At 35.6% G+C, this 21,639-nt stretch overlaps 3 protein-coding genes across 6 annotated transcripts; all 3 read right to left on the minus strand.

Moving 5' to 3' along the window:
* Positions 1-2,428: 2,428 nt before the first annotated feature.
* Positions 2,429-6,607, minus strand: LOC103412792 (UDP-glycosyltransferase 87A1-like). 4 transcript variants are annotated; one of them, XM_070807805.1, is made up of 3 exons: positions 6,067-6,607; positions 5,282-5,799; positions 2,429-3,501 (listed from the first exon to the last, which is right to left on the minus strand). In XM_070807805.1, the coding sequence occupies exons 2-3, from the start codon at positions 5,772-5,774 to the stop codon at positions 2,612-2,614; spliced, it is 1,383 nt and encodes a 460-aa protein (XP_070663906.1). In that variant the 5' UTR covers positions 5,775-5,799; positions 6,067-6,607; the 3' UTR covers positions 2,429-2,611. The 4 variants fall into 4 exon arrangements, with proteins under 4 accessions (XP_070663906.1, XP_070663905.1, XP_028943999.2 ...); XM_070807804.1 differs by having other exon boundaries at positions 6,032-6,607; XM_029088166.2 differs by having other exon boundaries at positions 5,282-5,841; positions 6,067-6,593.
* A 3,197-nt stretch (positions 6,608-9,804) lies between these two features.
* On the minus strand, positions 9,805-12,006 carry LOC103447316 (UDP-glycosyltransferase 87A1-like). Its single transcript, XM_008386515.4, has 2 exons — positions 11,448-12,006; positions 9,805-10,867 (listed from the first exon to the last, which is right to left on the minus strand). The coding sequence occupies exons 1-2, from the start codon at positions 11,944-11,946 to the stop codon at positions 9,981-9,983; spliced, it is 1,386 nt and encodes a 461-aa protein (XP_008384737.2). The 5' UTR covers positions 11,947-12,006; the 3' UTR covers positions 9,805-9,980.
* A 750-nt stretch (positions 12,007-12,756) lies between these two features.
* Positions 12,757-15,052, minus strand: LOC103447605 (UDP-glycosyltransferase 87A1-like). The gene is made up of 2 exons (XM_008386798.4): positions 14,440-15,052; positions 12,757-13,842 (listed from the first exon to the last, which is right to left on the minus strand). Exons 1-2 carry the CDS (start codon positions 15,035-15,037, stop codon positions 12,935-12,937), a joined length of 1,506 nt encoding a protein of 501 aa, XP_008385020.2. The 5' UTR covers positions 15,038-15,052; the 3' UTR covers positions 12,757-12,934.
* Between the last annotated feature and the right edge of the window lie 6,587 nt (positions 15,053-21,639).

A 21,639-nucleotide genomic window follows, 5' to 3' on the forward strand; every position in this document is an offset into this window, starting at 1 on the left:
CGTTCTGCAATTTTCACATAACATTTTACGTCGTGCAACATTATTATATTGTATATTAACCAAGAAAAAATGTTTTTTCTTTTACAAAACCTTAAAATTTAAGATCCTCAAAATTATAGAGCATGCATATAAGAAAAGTATCTGCTATGTAAGTATTACAGTTGAGAATAACTAAATTAAATAATACAAATTGTTCATAAGAATGTCTTAAGCTCGCAAATACATCTACTTGTTTATAAATTAGAGAATGGCTGTACGCAATTTTTTTCAAACTGATACAATTATTTCTGGCATATGAATAAAATATTAAGTGTCTTAAGTATATGAATAAAATAATATAAGAAAATATAACGAAAAATCCTTAAAAACTTTAGTTTTAATTAAAATGACAAAATAAAGGTATAAGTATGGTACCATGAGTGATTTTTCAAGGTAAAAATATTATTAACGTTAAATGTGAACAATACCATAAGTATTTCATTAATATTTCCTAAAATATAATATATTGTCTTAAGCTAAGGAAGAATCTAATGTTTTTTTAAAGGGGTATAATTGGTGATGAATCACAATTATTCACCTATTTAGATTCAAAGAAAGTAAAAATTACATCTTATTTTTAATTACGATCAAATAAATTCACAACTTACAAATTAAAGACCATGGCATATAAAATTCATATGGTCATGGTCAATTTTGAGCTTTCAAGTGCAAAATTGTTAATAAAGCACAAATTCATCTCAGAAGTCTCTAACACCTCCCGATAATACAGGCCACGTGCTTTATCCTTTTGGCAAGTGGCATGTGACAAATTACCAACTTGGAAGACAAAAAAGCATTTAATATTTCAGGGTTCGTAATCATTCTCAGTTATACGCATCAAAATCTTTCGCGCAACTGTGCTCGAAGGGTATGACGTTGGGTATGGTGGCTAATCGGATGTTGTCGGGTTTTGGGTCGGATTCAATGAACCCGTGCCACTCTTCGGTGATGACGAAGGTGATGAGGAGTTGAGGGTTTTTTTGAAGATAGTAGCTTGCAGAGGTTCATCATGGGGTTGATGTGGCCTCTTCCCAGATAAGGCAAAGCCACCACGTGGTAGACTGTGATTGTCTCAACTTTCGCTGTGCCTATTTCTCCCTTGTTTGAAAACTTTGAAGCTTTGAAGCTATTGCTATCCCTTCTCCTATATAATCTAAATTACATATTAATAGAACTCTCATTGTTAATCAAAAATTTATAAAATTACTAATTTAATTCTCTAATTAAAATTGAACATGAATAAGAAATATGGGCAGAAATGTAATCTTCCACAACCAAAATTTTGTTTTTTTTAAAGCCTCACATACATGTGATTCTAATATATCTCTAATAAAAATTAAAAATTAAAATAATAAAATAAAAAATAAAGCTCTCTCTCCTCGCTCACTCTCTTCCTCTCTCCTTCACTTAAAAAAAAACACTCACACACACACACACACACTTTGTGTGCGGCCATATACTAGTATATAATAAGGAAAAATAATGAAAAAAGCTTCAAAATTGTGAATTTTAACTAAAAATTTTGTAATAATTTTATTTAATAATAAGGGAAGAGGTTCCTCTTCAGATCCTCTTTGTGGGGATCCGGAGGATCAATCAATCGTGTCTATTCATCGTACATCGTGCGGTTAAAAATAATCTTAAATTTTAATTTAAAATTGAATATAAATAGTATTTAACAAAAACTGATCGCATGATGTACGATAAACGGATACGATTGATTGATCCTCGGTTCCCACAAAGAGGATTTGGAGAGGATCCTTGTCCGTTAATAAGGACAAGATAGAAAAATAGAAAGAAAAAAAAAACCAAAATAAAGGTGCGTGTAAGGAACTTCAGGCCAAGAAGACTTCTTCCAAAATAGTGTCAGATAAAGGCATGCCAACTTGTATTCAGTTTCAGCAATAGTGTCCTTGTTCTGCTTTAGAAATTAGTGTAGTACCTATGTAGTTTCTGAAATAATTAGCGTTTAATTTTCAGAAATAGTGTTCAGTTTCAGAAATAATATAGTACCGTTCAGTTATAAAAATAGTGTAATACTGTTCAGTTTTAGAAATAGTGTGTGTGATGGACGCAAGCGCGTCATTTTTTTTCTTGTATTAATATATTGAACTTTTGTTATTTTCATTAAAATTTTAAGTTTTTTTTTTCATTAAATAAATTTATAAAATGATTTTTTTTCTAAAATAAACTTAGACGATACCTATATATATGCAAATAGACTAGGGAGCTGCTTATGAAACTCCTTGAAAGACAAAAATACCCCCATTGCCTCCGTCAGCATTACAAAAGCGTATAAAAATGATTCTCCTCAGCAGGTCATTGAAGTCTTCAACAATATAGCCAATGGCAGACATAATAATGGTAGAATCCTTTAGTGCTGAGACGATTTGAAGCAAATTCGACTATCAATAGACATTTACCCAAGAAATTTTTAAGTACATATAACACAACCAAACTGCAAAAAGAAAATAAACTCCTCACTCATATTGATACCTCTAGTTATAAGTTGAATATAACAATTGTATTGAAACGCAAGCAATCGTGTCTAAGAGCTACCACATTCATCAGCTTAATGGCAATTATATCCTTGTGAAATATCCTTAATAAAAGCATCAAGGTTTCTATCAGATGAGCCACCATTAGCAATTGCACCTCGACAAATCTCTTGAAGTTGTTTAGCTCTTTCCCTCAAATCTTTCCCTCCCTCGCTTTCCACATCCATAAACTTCTTCACAATTTCTCCAATTTCCTCGCTACTCACAAGAAGTTCGACCCCCGCCTTCTTCTTCACCCGGTATCCAATCCTCCAATCTTCCACAATCTGCTTACCGTTTGGAATTTGATCCCAAAATATAGGGAAAGTAAGAATTGGAAGACCAGCATAAACTGCTTCCAAAGTTGAATTCCAACCACAATGTGACCAAAACCCACCAATTGAATCGTGACACAACACCCTCAATTGGTCACACCAAGGCACCACCAAACCCAAATCACCAACAAAATCTCTCAACTCACAAGCATCTACACGAGCCACCCAAAAAACCCTAACACCACTACTTTTCACGCCAGCAACAATTTCATCCATTTGGGATTTCGAAACCGAGAGGAAACTTCCCATGGAGATGTACAAAACTGACTTTTTGGGTTGAGAATCTAGCCAATGCAGATAATCGATGTCGTTTTGATTAGTGGGAAGAGTTTTTGAAAGTTCAAAGTGAGGTATGGATGGGCCAATAGGGTAGATAGGGAAAACAAACTTCGCTTTGAGGGCTTCAAAGACTTGCGGATCAAGCTCGTAGACTGAAGTGAACAAAAGATACTTTGCTTTCTCTGCTTCAGAAATTCCTTCAATTGCCTTGTGGAGGACTTTTGGATCGTCTGTGAAAAAGATTGCGGGTAGATCTGCAATGCATGTGGTGCTGACTCCAGGAATGTATTCTACTATCTCATCTCCACGCTCTGTAATTTTCACATGATAATTTACGTCGTACAACATTATTATATTGTATATCAACCAAGAACAAATGCTTTTTCTTCTACAAAACCATAAAATTTAAGAACATTGCACCAAGAAGCCTCGGTATACATATAAGAAAAGATATCATGCTATATTACAGTTGAGGATTACTAAATTAACCAAATACAAATTGTTCATAAGAATGTCTTAAGCTCGCAAATGCATCAACTTCTTTATAAATTAGAGAAAGGCTTTAAGCAATTTATTCAAACTGATATAATTATTTCTGGTTACCTTACCAATTTTATGTTGTGCACTTATTAGACATAAGTGTCTTAAGTATATGAACAAATATAATATATTGTCTTCTGCTAAAGAAGAATCTAATGTATTTTTTTAAAAGGGAGACAATTGGTGGCGAACTATTATTCATCTTTTTCGGGTTCGGAGGAGGTAGGAATTGCACCCTACCCGTAACCATGATCAAGCATATTCACAACTTATAAGTTAAAGATCAAGGCATTAAATTGATAAGGTCAGGGTCAATTTTTTTTTCTTTTATTTTGTTGTTGAACAAACGATGTTATCTTCACTGAGGGGAGGGGGGGTGAGCTTAGCCTCACAATAGATTAACGATAATATGGTTCACATTTTCTTTTGGTGAGAATCGAATCTAAGACTTTTTACTTACAAGTGAAGATAAATACTACTAAATTGTAGTATTAAGTGGCAGGTCTTGGTCAATTTTGAGCCTTTTCTTTTTCAGTGTAAAATTGTTAATAAAGCAAATTCATCTCAAAAGTCTCTAACATCCCAATAATACGCCACATGCTCTATCCTTTTGGCAGGTGGCAAGCGACAAATAACCAACTTGGAAGGAAAAATATGGGTAACACTATATAGACAAAAAATTTATATTAAATTTGCAAACTAAATGATGTGTCACTAATAAAGATCAAACACGTTACTCAAGACTTAAGTAATAATTTAATTATCAATTTTCATGTTATTTAGTTTACAAAATTTAGTCTACAAAATTATTTTTCTGAGCATTGCTCGACCGAGAATAATTGGAGTGTGACAACTTACAAGACTGAGATGAGAGTCAAGATGTTTGATGAGCACAATATAAGACCAGCAATATTTACAATTATTTTAATTTTGTATCTTCCGTTTGGAAATTGGAAATAAAAAAATTCAACCATCTAATTATCCGTTTGGTAACATATTTATGGCGCTCTGGAATATTTAGATATTCCAGAGTTCATGGTCAATTTTAGTTTCTATATTTTTATATTAAAAAGAATTTATTTAAATATTTAAAAATTAAAAATTTTGAATTATAAGATACTCTAAAGTAACTTTAGAAAATATTTGTGTTTTTATAGACTTTTAAAGTGGGAACGCATCTCTATATCTTTGTTGGTGTAATTAGTTAAGTCCGACGAGAGAAAACTTTCACTTCCGGTTTTGAAAGGATGAAATCGTATAAGCTCCTATCCAAATTTTTCTTTTGATAGTCCCATAGCTAAAGAAACCTACTTTCTTATGATTCCGATATTCATTTGAATATGAAATCCAATTTGAAAAATACATTAGTCAACTTTTTATTATTACCCAAGGCTTTGATACATTTTAAAATAGAGAAATTTCTACTTCTTATATTTTTTTTATTAAAAATATTTGATTAAATATTTAATAGTTGAAAATTTGGAAGGATAGGACTCATAGGAGCATACTAGAAAATAGTCCAATAATGATCGTGGTAAAGTGGATATGCACCTGAGACATCAAGAGCGAAGTGGCCATTTTCTTTGAACAGCTCAAAGTGATGCAACACTGAGAACATCGTCGGCGACTGGGTCCAAAGCGAAGCCACCGGAATATTCCTCCTATTCCCGATCCTCAAAGCCCAAACAAGGAAGGTATCAGCAACTATGGCGGTCACCGGCTGCTCGAGCCCATCCATAAGCTGCTCAACCGGAGCTTCCAGCTTGGTCCACACAGCTTCCACAAACGCGGCAAAGTCTTTCGCGCGACCGTGCTCGGAGGGTATGACGTTGGGTATGGTGGCTAATCGGATGTTTTCGGGTTTCGGGTTTGATTCGATGAACCCGCGCCACTCTTCGGTGACGACGAAGGTGATGAAGAGTTGAGGGTTTTTTGAAGATAGTTGCTTGCAGAGGTTCATCATGGGGTTGATGTGCCCTCTTCCTGGATAGGGTAAAGCCACTAGGTGGCAGACGGTGATTGGCTCAATCTTCATTGTGCCCATTTCTCTTTTGTATGAAGTTTGAAGACTGAAGATTGGAGATTGAAGATGTGAAGCCCTTGGCACCCATCTTATATATAATATGTAAGTAGACGGAAGGACAAAAATACCCTCAAGTGTTACTTTAAAAAAAAAATTATAGCAATGATCTTTTAATTTTACTCAATTAGAATAATGATCATTCAATAAAAATTTTAATTAAATATTTAATAATTAAAAATTTTGAATTATAAGATACTTTAAAGTAACTTAGGAAATACTCCAATAATAATGATCGCGGTAAGTGTACACGCACCAGAGACATCAAGGGGGAAGTGGCCATTTTCTTTGAACAGCTCAAAGTGATGCAACATTGAGAACATCGTCGGCGACGGGGTCCAAAGCGGAGCCACGGGAATATTCCTTCTATTCCCGACCCTCAGTGCCCAAACAAGGAAGGTATCAGCAACTATGGCGGTCACCGGCGGCTCGAGCCCATCCAGAAGCTGCTCAACCGGAGCTTCCACCTTGGCCCACACAGCTTCCAAAAACGCGGCAAAATCTTTCGCGCGACCGTGCTCGGAGGGTATGACGTTGGGTATGGTGACTAATCGGATGTTGTCGGGTTTTGGGTCGGATTCGATGAACCCGTGCCACTCTTCGGTGACGACGAAGGTGATGAGGAGTAGAGGGTTTTTTGAAGATAGTAGCTTGCAGAGGTTCATCATGGGGTTGATGTGGCCTCTTCCCGGATAAGGCAAAGCCACCACGTGGCAGACTGATTGTCTCAACTTCCGCTGTGCCCATTTCTCCCTTGAAGATTGAAGACCGAGGATTAAAGCTTTGAAGCTATTGCTATCCCTTCTTATATATAATCTAAATTATTATGAGAACTTTAACGAATAGCATCCAGTACTGTTTACTTTAACGAAAAATCACATTTTTACACTAAAAAGTCAATCATGGTACTATTCACTTTACCCTTTATTTTATCCTTATCATTAAAACTCAAAATTTTCAAGCCAATTTCATTAGTTTTCCTAATTATATATTGATAGAACCTTAATTGTTAACCAAATCCTATAAAATTACTAATTTAATCCTTTAATTAAAACTGAACATGAATAGAAAATATGAATAGAAATGTAATTTCACATGACCAAAATTTTGTTATTTTTTTCAAAACCTCATCTACATGTGATTTTAACATATATCCAATAAAAAAATAAAAAATAAAAAATAAAATGAAGCTCTCACTCGTCTCCCACATTCTCACTCTTTTGTTTCTCTCCTTCTACGCTAAAAACAAAAACAAAACAAAAAAAAAGAAAAATTTCACACACACATGCTTTGTGTGTGACCATATACTAGTATATAATAAGGAAAACAAATGAAAAAACTTTCAAAATTTTGAATTTTAACTAAAAATCTTGTAATAATTTTACTTGATAATAAGAACAAGAGAGAAAAATAGAAAGAAAAAAAACAAAAATAAAGGTGCGTGCAAGGAACTTCAGGATCAAGCCCTTGAAGATCCATCCATCAAATGTTCATCAAGATCAAGCCCCAAAAGCCCTTGAAGGTCCGTTCATCAACAGTTCTTCAAGATGAAGCCCAAAAGCCCTTGAAGATCCGTTCATCCATTAACCTTCAAGATCAAGCCCAAAGGGCCCATTGAAGAAACTTCCAACCCTCCTTCAAGATCAAGCCCCGATGGCCCTTGAAGAACTTTCCCAATTCAAGATCAAGCCCCGACGGCCCTTGAAGCACTTCCACCAATTCAAGATCAAGCCCCGACGACCCTTGAAGAAAGTGTTCATCATTCATCATCCGTTCATCCCTAAATCAAGCCCCGACGTCCCTTTGGGTCAACGACATCAACAAATCCGCACAACTGTTCCTCCAGGATCAAGCCCCGACGACCCTTGGATCAACAACACAATCCACAAATTTACACATTACGAAGATCGAATCAAAGACTAAATTTGTAGAAGAGATTGTAACCCCTAAATCCTTAATACAAATATTATTTTGTACACGTGTTCTTGTCTCGTTAATCGCAGGAATTTCCATGTTCACAAGATCATTTGAATGTCAATGATATTAGCTGTACAAAATAAGGCGGGTAAAAATCCTATAAGTAGACCAGATATATTTTCAAATTTTTGCAGTGGATGCCAAGTATTTTTCGTTTTCTGTGGACCATGCTAAGATGCAAAGTATAACCGGGCACCTATTTTTACTTCTCACATACAATTTGTAAATTTTTGTCCTTTGATTTTTTTCAATACATTCGATATAACAATCGAAAATTGAGAAGAGTGTTTAAAAAGTTATATAGGCAAAAACTTGCTTCAACATAAAACCTGAGTAGACAAAAATCTTAGCGTAGGCAAATTACTAGTCAAACCCTTTTTTATTTGATGAGCTACGAGGCAAAAACTTCGTAGGTAAATTTGCCTACTCTCTCAAAGTAGGCAATATTACCTCACATTCTATTTTACAATAAAATACTCTATGTGGTCCTTCAATTAGGTTGTGTTATTTACAGTTTTGCCAAGTTTAAACAAATAATATATATATATGATATCTATTTGATTTGCCTAATTTATTGGAGTCGTGACTAAAGTTTTTCATAAAGCAAATGAATAGGCAACTTTATTTGCCTAAACCATTCGAGATGCCCTTAACTGTGTACGGCTGAGGGGAGATTTCATTCGAAATATTTCATGCTTTTCAGACTTGTCTAGGGACCCACAAGTTTTGACACAATGAGTATGGTTTTGTGACAAATTAGTATAGGAGGCGTTGTAATTTTCATGATGTTGCAGTCGTATAAGAGTTTACTATAGTTGTCTGTTTGAGCAAATTCACTTTAGATTATTTTCTTGGTCATCATAGCATTATACTCAATTGACACCTCTGTATTTGTTTGAATTTATTAATAAAATACAAGATTATCGCTCTTGTCAAAACAAGAAATAGTTTAAAAATAGCTTAGCCACCAAAGAGAAAAACAGAATGTCGGGCCTGCCCTTGACCAGAGCACTTTCGCCCATTTTGCCAAGGCAGTGGCAAGGGTAGGGCAATAGAAGTTAATATTTGCTCTAAATAATAAGTGAAAATTTTCGTTGGCACTCCAACAATCTCGTTTTACATTTCAAATTTTTTATGATTAGAAAAAAAAAATAAAACACTTTTGAGACAAAAAAAAAAGAGATTTTAACATGCTAATAACAGTTCTCGAATAATTTTGTTCAATTCAACTCGTTTTAAGTCATTGTCATGGCGATTATTATTTACAAAGAGATATTTTAGTTTTTTTTTTTTTTTTTCAAACATGATTGCGTGAAACTTTAATTTTCCAAATTCAACTATGCAGCTGTTTGGCCAAGTTCAATTTGAACTCTCTTACTTTTGGCAAAAGCTGATAGAAATACAGTTTCTCCTCCTTTCGGCTTATGCACGTGGGCTTTTGTCATCTAAGAAAAAACATAAAAATAAATGCTTTGCCCGGAGGGAGCAGCGCGGACAAGACTTGCCTTGCACCAAATCGGGCAGAGTAGGGCTCACTGATTCCCAGGTAATTTAAGTACCCATGGAGCTCCTTTCTTCCATTTGGGGAAATTCAACTCTCATGTTCTTGGGTTTTTTCATCTCTTTTCTTCCATGTTTCTTCTGTCTTAAATCTTCTTCTAGTGCTGTTCAAAAAAAAAAAAAAATCTTCTTCTAGTTGTAATTGCTCTCTAAGTAGTAAATATAAATCATTTGAATGTCACTAACACTAATTGTACAAAATAAGACGGGTAAAATCATGTAAGTAGATAATTTGAATGTTAGTGATATTAGTTGTACAAAATGAGATGGGTAAAAATTAAGGAAAACTAATGAAAAGGGCTTGAAAACTTTGAGTTTTAATGATAAGAACAAAATAAAGGGTAAAGTGAATAGTACCAGGATTGACTTTTTAGTGTAAAAATGTGGTTTTTCGTTAAAGTGAACAGTACCGGGTGCTTTTCGTTAAAGTTCCCTAAAAATTATGTAAGAAGACATATTTTGTTAAGATACTATTTTTTATTATTTGAATGGTGAACATATATCTTTGATTCCATCACGAGGATTGATGAAGAATAAAAATTAATACATAAAACTCAACCTGATTTGTTTTCAAACAAACGATGGTCTTTCAATAGAATTACATTGTCACACCCAATAATACAAATCATGAACTCAATGATGATGCCCTTGGGAAATATCTTTGATAAAAGCTTCAAGGTTAGTGTCCGATGAGCCACCTTTAGCAATTGCTTCTTGACAAGTCTTCTGAAGTTGTTTTGCTCTTTTCCTCATCTTTTTTCCCTCATTGCTTTCCAAATCCATAAATCTCCTCACAAGTTGTGCAATTTCCTCTCTAGTCACAAGATGTTCAGCCCCCTCATTCTTCTTCACTCTATATCCAATCTTCCAGTCGTCCACAATTTGCCTACTATTGGGGACTTGGTCCCAGAATATAGGGCAAGTAAGAACAGGAAGACCAGCATAAACAGCTTCAATAGTGGAACTCCACCCACAATGTGACCAGAACCCGCCAATCGAATCGTGACAGAACACCCTCAATTGGTCACACCAAGGTACCACCAAACCCACATCACCAACACTTTCTTTCAACCTAGACGCATCTCCACGAGCCACCCACAAAAACCTAACACCACTGTCCCTCACCCCAAAAACAAGTTCGTCCATTTGGGTTTGTGATACCGAGAGGAAGCTTCCCATGGAGATGTACAAGACTGAGGTTTTAGGTTGAGAATCTAGCCAATGCAAATAACTGAGGCCATCGTGAAGAATGGAAGAGCTTTCTGAAAGCTGAAAGTATGGAATGGTTGGACCAATAGGATAGACAGGTATCGGAAGTTTGGCTTTTAAGTTATCGAACACTTGGGACTCAAGCTCATAGATTGAAGTGGATAAGATATATTGTGCTTTGTACATGCTTGAAATAGTTTCCATGGCTCTATGCAGGAGTTGGCGATCGTTTCCATAGAGAATTGTTGGAAGATCTGCTATTCGTGTGGTGGAAATTCCTGGAATGTAGTCTATTACCTCATCTCCACGCTCTATTGTACATTAGGCACAAATAATCATTAAACCCAAAATAAATTTCAACACTACATATATGTTCGTCTATAGCATGAATCTAATTCATTCATAATAGTTATGTGATACACTGACATGTAACCTTTTTTTCACGCATGACTCATTTTGTTGTTCATTTATTTCCGACAAGTATCACACTATGCTTCTAATTTGTTTCTTATAACGGTAAGACACTATGACTTAAGGTATGTTTGGATGAGAAATTTTCAAATTTTAAGAGATTTAAGTATAACAAAGAAGAAATACAACATAAAAAATTAGACATGACGAATTAAAAATGAATTTACATGAACATTACAAAAGTGTGTAAAAGTGATTTGTACTTGACACCTGTCAAGTAGTCATTTTCACATTTATCTCACGTGTTTTTGTAACAAATTCAATGTTTCTTTTTATCCGACAAATTAAGTAGAAAAATCGATGTTAGGGCAAGCATGAGTCATTTCAACCATTAATGCACGTGGGATCCAGAAGTTGACACCCACATGTGAATGTACGTTTCATAACAAGCAATATAGTCTTTGATGATAATTCACTCACCTAACACATCAACAGGGAAGTGGCCGTTTTGCTTGAGTAGCTCAAAGTGATGGAACACCGTAAATACCGACGCCGACATAGGCCAAAACGAAGCCACCGGAATGTTCCTTCCGTTCCCCACCCTCACAGCCCAAACTAGGAACGGGTCAGCAACTATGACATTCACCGGTTGCTGGAGATCCCGTTCAAGCAGCAGCTGGTCGAATGGGCCCTCCAGCTCGGTGTTCACAGCTTCCACAAATCCCGGAAAGTTGGTTGCTCGAACGAGCTCCGAGGGTATCACGTTTGGTAGCGTGGAGAATCGGATGTTGTCCGGTTTCGCGTCGGAGCCGATGAATCCTTGCCACTCTTCGGTGATGACGAAGGTGATGAGAATGTCGGGTTTTTTTGAAGATAGTAATTTGCAGAAATTCATCATGGGATTGATATGGCCTCTGCCGGGATAGGGCAGAGCCATGACGTGGCAGACTGGCTTTCGTTCAAGTTTCACTGTACTCATTCTCTCCTGGGGAAAGATTGAAATATTGACGTGTGCTAGTGCAAGGGTTGGTGTTGCACATATATAATAGGAAGCCGGTAGGGATCCCTATTTTTTTAATAAAAATAGAGATTGGTTGTGGGTTCCACATCATATCAAACTTTAACGATCCGATTCATTTATTTTTCAAGTTGTACCTCATAGATCATCTTTGCAAAATATTAATCAAATCAGAAATATTTAAGACATCTAATTGAGTTCAAAGAAATAAACGAATACTTTGTTATATAAAAAACAATGAAATTTGATCTTGATAATTAAATAGGCAAATGGTTTCGGATTGAATTGAATTTTTGAAATGATGATCTATGAATCGAGACTTACAAAATAGATGATTCGGATCGTTAAAATTCGATGTAGAGTGAGCCCCACACCTAATCTTCATTTTTTTTTTCAAAAAATGAGAATCCCTTTGCATAAAGGGTCTGTATATATATAAGATAATTGGACCAATGAACCATGAATTATAGCTTAATTTAGAACTACGAATCCATAAGCATTGATCCCTGAACTTGTTATAATGTGAAACAATTGTCCATTTAGCTAACTATATTAACACTGTCAATATTTTGCAGCTTTAAACCCATTATTTTGGTTTAAGTTATAACATAACTAGCCAAAATAACCATTGCTCCATATTATAACAAGTTCAGCAACTAATACACACAAATTTTAGTCCAGAGACCAAAGCTTTAATTGGACTAAAGTTCAGAGACCATGAAAGAAGCATCAAGAATAAATACAGAGATTGTAAAGTTGTTGGGATTTAGGTCATGTGAAAGAGATGTGAACATATTTGTCTCATACATATTTGTGGTGGGCAATGAAACCAAATAATGTACAGCAACAATTGCCTTAATACTTCTTCCTTTATTCTTTTTAATTCACGATGTGAATTTATTATCTCTTGCAACAAAGTAGAAAGTAAGGTCACTAGACTATATTGTCATTAACAATGCTTCTCATAGCTTGATAGGTCACTTATAAATGCTTCAATATTGGAATAAGACGAGCCACCCTTTCGAACTGCTTGCCGACAAATATCCCGAATCTCTCTTGCTTGCCTCCTAATGTCTTTCCCTTCCTCACTTTCCAAATCCATAAACCTTTTAACAATTCCTTTAATTTCCTCTCTAGTCACCAAAATTTCTTCTTCTCCCATACCCTTCTTCACCTTCCACCCTATCTTCCAATCCTCCACAATCATCTTACTATTGGGCACTTGGTCCCAATAAATAGGAAAGGTCAACATCGGAAGGCCGGCAAAAACAGCTTCCGAGGTCGAATTCCAACCACAATGAGACCAAAACCCTCCAATACAAGAGTGACACAACACTCTCAATTGGTCACACCAAGGCACCACAATCCCCATCTCACCACACTTCTCTTGCAACTCCAAAGCTTCAGCACGTGCCGCCCAAAAGAATCGGACCCCACTCTCTCTCAAGCCACGTGCGATTTCCTCCATTTGGGCTTTGGAAGCTGAATGCAAACTCCCTTGCGATATGTACAAAACCGACCCTCTTGGTTGCTTATCTAACCAATCAAAATATTGGGACTCGTTGGGCTTAGGTTGGGCCTCAATGGGCCTTATTTGGGCCTTCACCTTGAAATGAGGTATTAAGGGCCCAATGTGGTAAACAGGAATCGAAAGTTTCTCTCTCAAAGCGTCGATAACTTGGGCTTCAAGCTCGTACACCGAAGGCAGCAGAAGCCAACGTGCTTTGGGCAGACTTGAAATTGCTTCTAGTATTCGATCCAAGATGTTAATCCCTTTGCCATAGAAACACGTGGGAAGGTCTGCCACACGTGTAGAAGGAAGTCCAGGGATGTAGTCTACGTGCTCTTTTTCTCTTTCTACAAAAAAAAATAAAAGGAAAACTAATAAAAAAATATTTGAAAACTTTGAGTTTTAACGATAAAGACAAAATAAAGGGTAAAATGAATAGTACCAATTTTGATTTTTTAGTGTAAAAAAATGGTTTTTTTTGTTAAAGTGAACAGTACCAGAAACATTTCGTTAAAGTTCTCAAAAAGAAAAGACCAACTGTTATAAATAGGACATATGGTTTGCAACAAACGTTAAATTCAGTCGTATTGGCAACCCGATTCGATTTGATTTTTTCAATAGATTATCCAAATTAAAAAAAAAAAAAATCAGACCAAACAATATGTTTTAATCGATTTGTTTTTCCCTCCTTTCTCACCTCCCTTTTTTATCACTACTTTTCTCATATGTTAAGCAAAAAACGTGAATATTAAAAACTAAAAACTAAATAGTTATCAAACAGACCTAAAAATGCAAATTTGGTTAGTTTTGGTTTTAATTCACAACAAAAATAAGCCACAATGCTTAAATTGAAATACAACATGACTGAATATGACATTTAGCAACAACAAAAAGTGGAGGTAAAAATTTAAAAACTTACTGAGTTAGTGCTGTTATTTACGTACCTGCCAAATTTACCGGGAAATGTCGATGCTGGACGAGGAGATCGAAGAAATGAAAGACGGAGTAGACTGAAGCGGACATGGTCCAAAGAGAACCCACCGGAATATTCCTCAGGTTCCCTATCTCAATCGACCACACAATGTGTGTGTCCGCAATCAAGGCAGTAACAGGCGGCTCGAGCCGGTCGAGGAGGTCTTCGACCGGGGCTCTTATTTTTCTCAAGACAGTTTCGTAGAAACTGGGTGAGTCGGCGCCTCGGCCGATCTCGGAGGGGATGACGTTGGGAATGGTGGCGAAGACTACGTTGTCGGGTTTCGGATCCGACCCTATGAATCCAAGCCACTCCTCGGTGACTATTAAGGTTACAAGGAGGTTGATGTTGCCATCGGCGGCGTTGAGGGAAGCGATGGAGTTGCAGAGGCACATCATTGGGTTGATGTGGCCGCGGCTGGGTATCGGCAGCGCGACCACATGGTGTGTAATGGTTTGAGAGGAATTTAGGAAGTCCATCGGATGGGAAGGTGGAGACTGGAGAGTCCGAAGCTGCGAAGCAGAAGATAAAAAGAGGAGCGCAGGAAGAAGACTACTAACACAAAGCATTGTTTTCTAACCTGACATATATTTTAATGCAAATCTTTCTCAGCACAATCACAAAGCATCAAACTGTTTCGAACTTTTTATTTTATTCCAACAAAAAAATAACCTTTTTTTTTATCAAATTATTATTATGGAAAAGATATTGAGGTAGAATATATCAAACATTACAAGCTTTAAAACATCTTCAAGAAAAGTTTTAAATTTATGTTAAACTAATAAGAGAACATTGTAGTCACTCGGTACTACGGTCTGGTGGTATTTCTCTTCACTTGGAAGTGAGAGGTCTTAGGTTTGAATCTCGTGGATGACGACTTCAATATCAAATTAGATTACCCATTATGTGGCTCAGCCGAACTCATCTTCCTCTTAGTATAAAAATATCAATGTACTCAAACAAAAAATAAGGGAACATTGTAAAAAACTATTTTAACTACTAAATTTAACTTTTTATGTCCAACAACACTCTTTATTCTAACAAATTTCAAATATTTTATTATTAATAATTCAAACTCAACCGCTCATACGAACACTGACGGAGCCAAGTTAAGGGTTGCCCTGGGTTGTAGCCTAGGTAGCTTTCGGTGAGAAATAAAATTTTACATTTAATTTTAATTGATTTTCGAATGTAGCCCACTAAATATTTAGTCACTAATCCGAATTCTCTAGGTTTAACTATATAAAATTATATAATACAGTTTACAAATCATCTTTTTTTCTTACATCATTTTTCTCATCGTTTCTTATACATGTACAAGTTTGGATTTGTTTAATTACAAATTTTTTTGGCTCACCTTGTGATTTTTTTTAAGCTAGTTGATACTAGGAAAAATACAGTATCAAGTTTCTTTATTTATATACATGTACAAGTTTGGATTTGTTTAATTACAAAATTTTTGGCTCACCTTGTGATTTTTTTTAAGCTAGCTGATACTCTGAAAAATACAGTATCAAGTTTCTTTATTTATAAAGATTTAAATTTTTAAGCTAGCCCATCCGGTAAAAAATTCCTAGCTCCGCCATTGCATACGAAGATAAAAAGGTGGGGTACAACTTAAGGAAATTAGCCACGCTTTGGTTAATGTCAATCCTCCATGGGATAAAGAGGAAATAAGAATGAAAAAGCGTAGGATAATGGTTCAGAGGTAGAATCGCAATTGAATTGCAATTCGCTTTATGGTTGCATGGATGCATCTGGACAACAAGGTTGGAAAATGGAGTCTTTTGATTAGAAAGCATCACTTTGGCATCATCGCGTGGTCTCTCATTTGGGATTATTTGATGTGGAAATATATGGCTTTGTCAGGAGTCTCAGGACCCACCCCTATAATATAAGAGGGTTTACAATGTAGAAAGCCCCATTCCACTCAATAAAGAATTTAGATGTTCTACGTGAAATCATTCTCATAACTCTGAGAAAAATACTAATATCCTAATCCCTCCTTGAGCACTTCAGTTTGGTTGAACATCACTAGGTTGACAACTAACACCGTACCTTTGAACTAATCATGGGAGTACCTTCAACTCGGTTGAACAACACTATTTTTGGTTTAGTTGGTTATCTATGTCTTAGCAGGTGAAGGGTCCTTGATTCTTTTGCCGAAAGACGTCACTTCATTAGCTTTCCTAGAGAAGTGAGGTGTTCTAGCTATGATCGGTTACTCGCAAATACATTTCAGAGTTCGGCATTCAGATAACTGAACAACTTTCACAATAAAGATACTAATTTCATTTGAGTATCTTTGCTCCTACAACCTAATACTGATTTGGCGCACTTTGCAGTGAATGAAGTAACATTGTCTTCAGGTTCTATAACCCTAGGCCAAGAGTATTCCTTTCTCAAACAAAGTCCTTAAATGCAAAAGTCAGCAGCGCGTTCAACACCACCACCATATCCACTCACTAGCCCGATCAACCTCGGCCACGAGTTGGCACGCCGACATTCACAAGAAAGATGTAGTTAGCTTAATAGTTGCTCGCCATGCACACCGCATAGGTTGTAATTTTTAGGGTCAACCATTTGGCACGCCTGGTTAGATTTACTGCTAAAACTACGAAGTTCATATGATATATCGAGATTTCCATTCAGCTCAATTAAACCGATTGGATGAGATCCAAGATCAACTTGAGAAATGCATTCAAAAGTGTGAGGAGAATAAAAAAAGCATAGTAAATGCAAAAAATTCTTGATGCCCATGAAGAAATGTGAAAATCCTTCACTCATACGTTGAAAATGAAAGCTCCAATTATCCGAAGAATAATGGGTAAAAGAGGACAGAGCCTACTTAGGGCTGGTTTGGTATTGCTGTGCTTTGAAAAAAAGCTGCTGTGAGAATAAGCGGCTGTGCTGTGAGAATAAGCGGCTGTGAAATAAATCAGCAGAGTGTTTGGTAAACTTTTTTGTAAAAGTGCTTTTGGAAAAAAAAAACAGTCTGATAGTGGATCTTTTCATTAAAGGAGCACTGTAGTTCTATGTGCTTTGAAAAAAAACCAGTTTTCCAAAGCTACAAATTGCAGCTTCAGCTTTTTCCTTTGATTTCAGCTTATTCTCACAGCAGCTTCCAAAATAAGCCATTTTTTTTAAGTTTACCAAACACCAAAAACACTCCCAGCTTTTTTTCATAGGAGCTTTTTTTAAAATCACCTCAACCCCAAACTGGGGCTTAGTATGTGGCTAAATGACAAAGATTTTCCTTGCTTTCCTGTATACAAATAAATTCCATATGAAGTGTGGTTGGGATCAAAAGACTGAGAGGGGGAATTTTTCCTTCGACCCCCCATTCAAGCCTCTGCCAGAGAGGATTATCAATAAAGTTGGGCCACTTGTTCCTTCATCTGAAGAGGAAAATATGGTTGGCCTGGAAGAAAATATTCAAGTTTCTAAACTAAATAAAAAAATTAAGTAAGAAGATGATTTGTCAGGAGAGTACTGCAATGACGATTTAGGCCAAAACACAGCCTTAGACGCAAAACCCATGTAAATCGAAATGGTTATTGGAGATAAAGTTGATATGGAGCAACCCCTTTTGGATGAATTGTTCGAATTAAACGCCAAAACTGGCAGCAAAAACCGCTCCAAGAGGAGTAAATTGCTGAGTAGGAATGAACGAGCCCGTTGTCAAAATTTACAACACCAATGGTTAACGCCAAATTCTTATTAGATTGATCTTGTTAAAAAAAAAAAAAAACTTATTAGATTGATTTATGTTAGCCGGTTGGCCCATTTCCCTTTATTAAAACACCTTGTTTTGTAGTTTTTGATAAGTGTGAATTTACCTCTTTCAATAAAAAAATATAAGCAAAAAAATTTAACATATCGGATGGAGTGACAAATCTCACGATATGTCAAATTGACACATAAACCATTAAATATAATTTGATGTTATTTGATATTTTTTTTGAAAATGCTCTTAGGTGTAGGCAAATGACTAGTCAAATCCATTTCGATGAGCTACATAAGCAAAAACTTTTTTCAAGAAAAAAACTGAGTGGGAAAAAATCTTAGTGGTAGGTAAATGACTAGTCAAATCCATTTTGATGAACTACGAGGCAAAAACTTGCTTCAACAGTGTAGACAAATTTTGCTTACTCCCTCAAAATACGTAATATTGCCTTACATTCTTTTTTACAATAATATACTCTTTGTGGCCCTTAAGTTAGGTTGTGTCATTATGTCTGTATTGATTTTGGTGTAGGATTGAAGAATAAGGTTTGGTTTTTATAAAAATATTTTTCTTATTCTCTGTGTTTTTACTTTCTTGTTTTTTCGGATTTTAAAACATAATTTTTTGACTTTTTTTTAACAGATGCTTGCATGAAGCTTTAATTTTCCAAGTTTAACTATGCAGCTGTTTGGCCAAGTTCAATTTGAACTCTACTCCTTATGGCTAAAGCTGATAAAAAAAAAAATGCAATACTTGGATAAGACTTGCCTTTGCACCACTTATTACCTGGGAAGTTCAACTCCCATTTTCTTGAGTTTCTTTATTTTTCTTTTCTTCATGTGTCTCTCATTTGAAATCTTCTCGTTGCAATTGCTATCTAAGTACTAAATACCAATATTTTGGATGTTAGAAAAATTAGTTCTACAAAATAAGGTGGGCAAAAACCCTATAAGTATAATAGTGTTGTAGGCATAATTTATTGAACAATTATGGAGGTCATAGAAAGAGGGTGCGGCACAAAGAGAGAGAAGAGAGAGATGTGTAATTGTCAAGTGTGTGTAATTCCACCCCCATTGTGCCTTTATTTATAGTAGTATGGAAGGTTAAATCTTTACCCTAATATGATTATAACTTAAATAGGATAATATATAATCTAAGAGATATTCTAGATATGATAGGATTTACACAATAATATTCCTAATCTAAAATGACTACAACACTCCCTTTTAAGTGTGTAAATACTCAACTAAAATGGCGCATCAGGTCTTTAGTGATGAAGTAAGTTCTATTGATGAAGTCGACGGCACCATGAGCGAATGCAAGTCTCGAATGAACGGAATAATGCACAAAAAGTAAAACTCACAAAACCTCGCTATGGTAAAACCCAATATGGGATACAAACTCATAGACTAAGGAGAAAAGTGAGAAGTTGCATTAAGTTAAAACCATACGTCTTCTAGACACAAGTAGAAGAGCTCACAAGGGTATGACCAACCCAGGATAAGTGTATTGTCAAAACCTAGTTAGGGAGCAAAAATCCAGTAGGAAAAATGCTCATAATCGTAAGGAAAAAGAGTACATTAAGATCAAGTGAGTATACTTATGGATACTCCCCCTGAGTTTGACAGAACTTCCAAATAAGAACTAAAATCATTGCATATGATTAGTTAGGCATACAAATTCCTCAGACAAACTTCTGAAAAGTTGACTTTGGCATTGACATTGTGTAGAGGTCAGCAAGGTTGTCTGGGATAGGGGTGGGCACGGGTCGGGAACAACATTTTCTAATATAGAAACCGAACCTAACCTAGCCTAGTTGAAACGGGCCGATTTGGGCCGGGTCCACGGGTCCTTTTTTTATGTTTATTATTAAAATAAAAAAATTAAAAAAACTAAAATTTGCACAAATTCACTACTAGTGCACATTGCAGTGTGCAAATTTTGCACAAATTCACTCCCTAGTCCCTACATAGATTCACATCCAATACAAACATTACAAAGTCCAACATCCAAGTCCATAGATTAACAATACAATACATTCAAAATAACAACATTATATCGTCCAACATCGTTCGATACATTAGATCCGAAACATTCAAAATAACATTCAAGAGACATCTAAAGATCAAACTAACATACAAAATATCCGAGAGTCCAAGACATCCAAATTTCAAAGTCCAAAATCAAATAATCCAAAATAACATAAACATGACATCCGCAATAAATTCCAAATTAACATCCGAAACCACTTCCAACGTCCAAGTTCCAACAACATTCCTCGTTGAATGTAAGGAAAAATAGAATATAAACATGACATTTTTAACATCCAATATCATATTATCCTCATTGAATCATTGAAATTTAAAGTTTATTCATTTGAGTTTAAAATATTACCGCAATTTCTTTTCCTTTATTTGTTCGAGTTGTTTAAGGAGCTTCAATTTCAAGAACACTTGGTGAGATGGTTGAACTTGTAAATATAGTATTTGCTTTTCTTCTTTTATATTCTACAACAAATAACAAAAGAAGCACGTTAATTTTAAATGAATAGAAGAAGACAACAATTAATATAAAGTTATAAACCAAACTATACAAAACAAAATAATTACATTCTTCACACTCTTGATAAAATTCAAGCTCTGCCGAACTTACTTCATACTCAATATTGCTAATTTATTCACTTCTTAACCAGTTTTGGAGACATATCAATGACTCAACTGTTTGAGGAAGGAGAGATGATCTAAATGGGTCAATTACTCTTTTTCCTGCACTAAATACACTCTCACTAGCAACTGTTGACACTTGAATTGATAACACATCTTTCGCTATTAAAGAAAGTGTGGGATATGTGCTCCTCCCTTTCAACTTCCATCATTTCAAAACGTCAAATGGTGGACCATGTGGTACTTTCTCTAGAGTGTCAAGGAGATACCTATACACCTCATGTGCAAGTGCAACATCATTGGTGGCTTCTAGTTCCTTCTCATAATCATCCATCATTTGACTAAATATCATTGGATTTTCTGTTGGTACACTAAAAGATTATTGTTTTACCCTTGAACAACTAAATCTTCTTTACCCTTTTGTTGTGTTTGTGAACCGAAAGCTTATTGAGCATATTCATCACACATCGCCTTCAACAATGTATTCACTTCATTACTTTTCTGTTGAATCTCTTCTTCAGGAAGTTGTAATGGCTTTCTACACAAGTGCATGTAGTGCCTCAATTTGAACCTTGGGTTTAAGACAAGGACAACTACAAATATTTGATTAAGGGACTTAATTGAACCAAAATACTTTCGGTATTTGGCTCTCATGCTCATTGTCATATCACGTAGCACCAACTCCACAGTTCCTCCAATTTGCATATATTAAAGCAAAAAAAGCTTTTCAATCTCGTTCTCCACAACAATAAAATCATGACCAGTTGTATTAGATGTGGGA

Source organism: Malus domestica, chromosome 11 (assembly GCF_042453785.1).
Source record: "Malus domestica chromosome 11, GDT2T_hap1".
Classification (NCBI taxonomy): domain Eukaryota; kingdom Viridiplantae; phylum Streptophyta; class Magnoliopsida; order Rosales; family Rosaceae; genus Malus; species Malus domestica.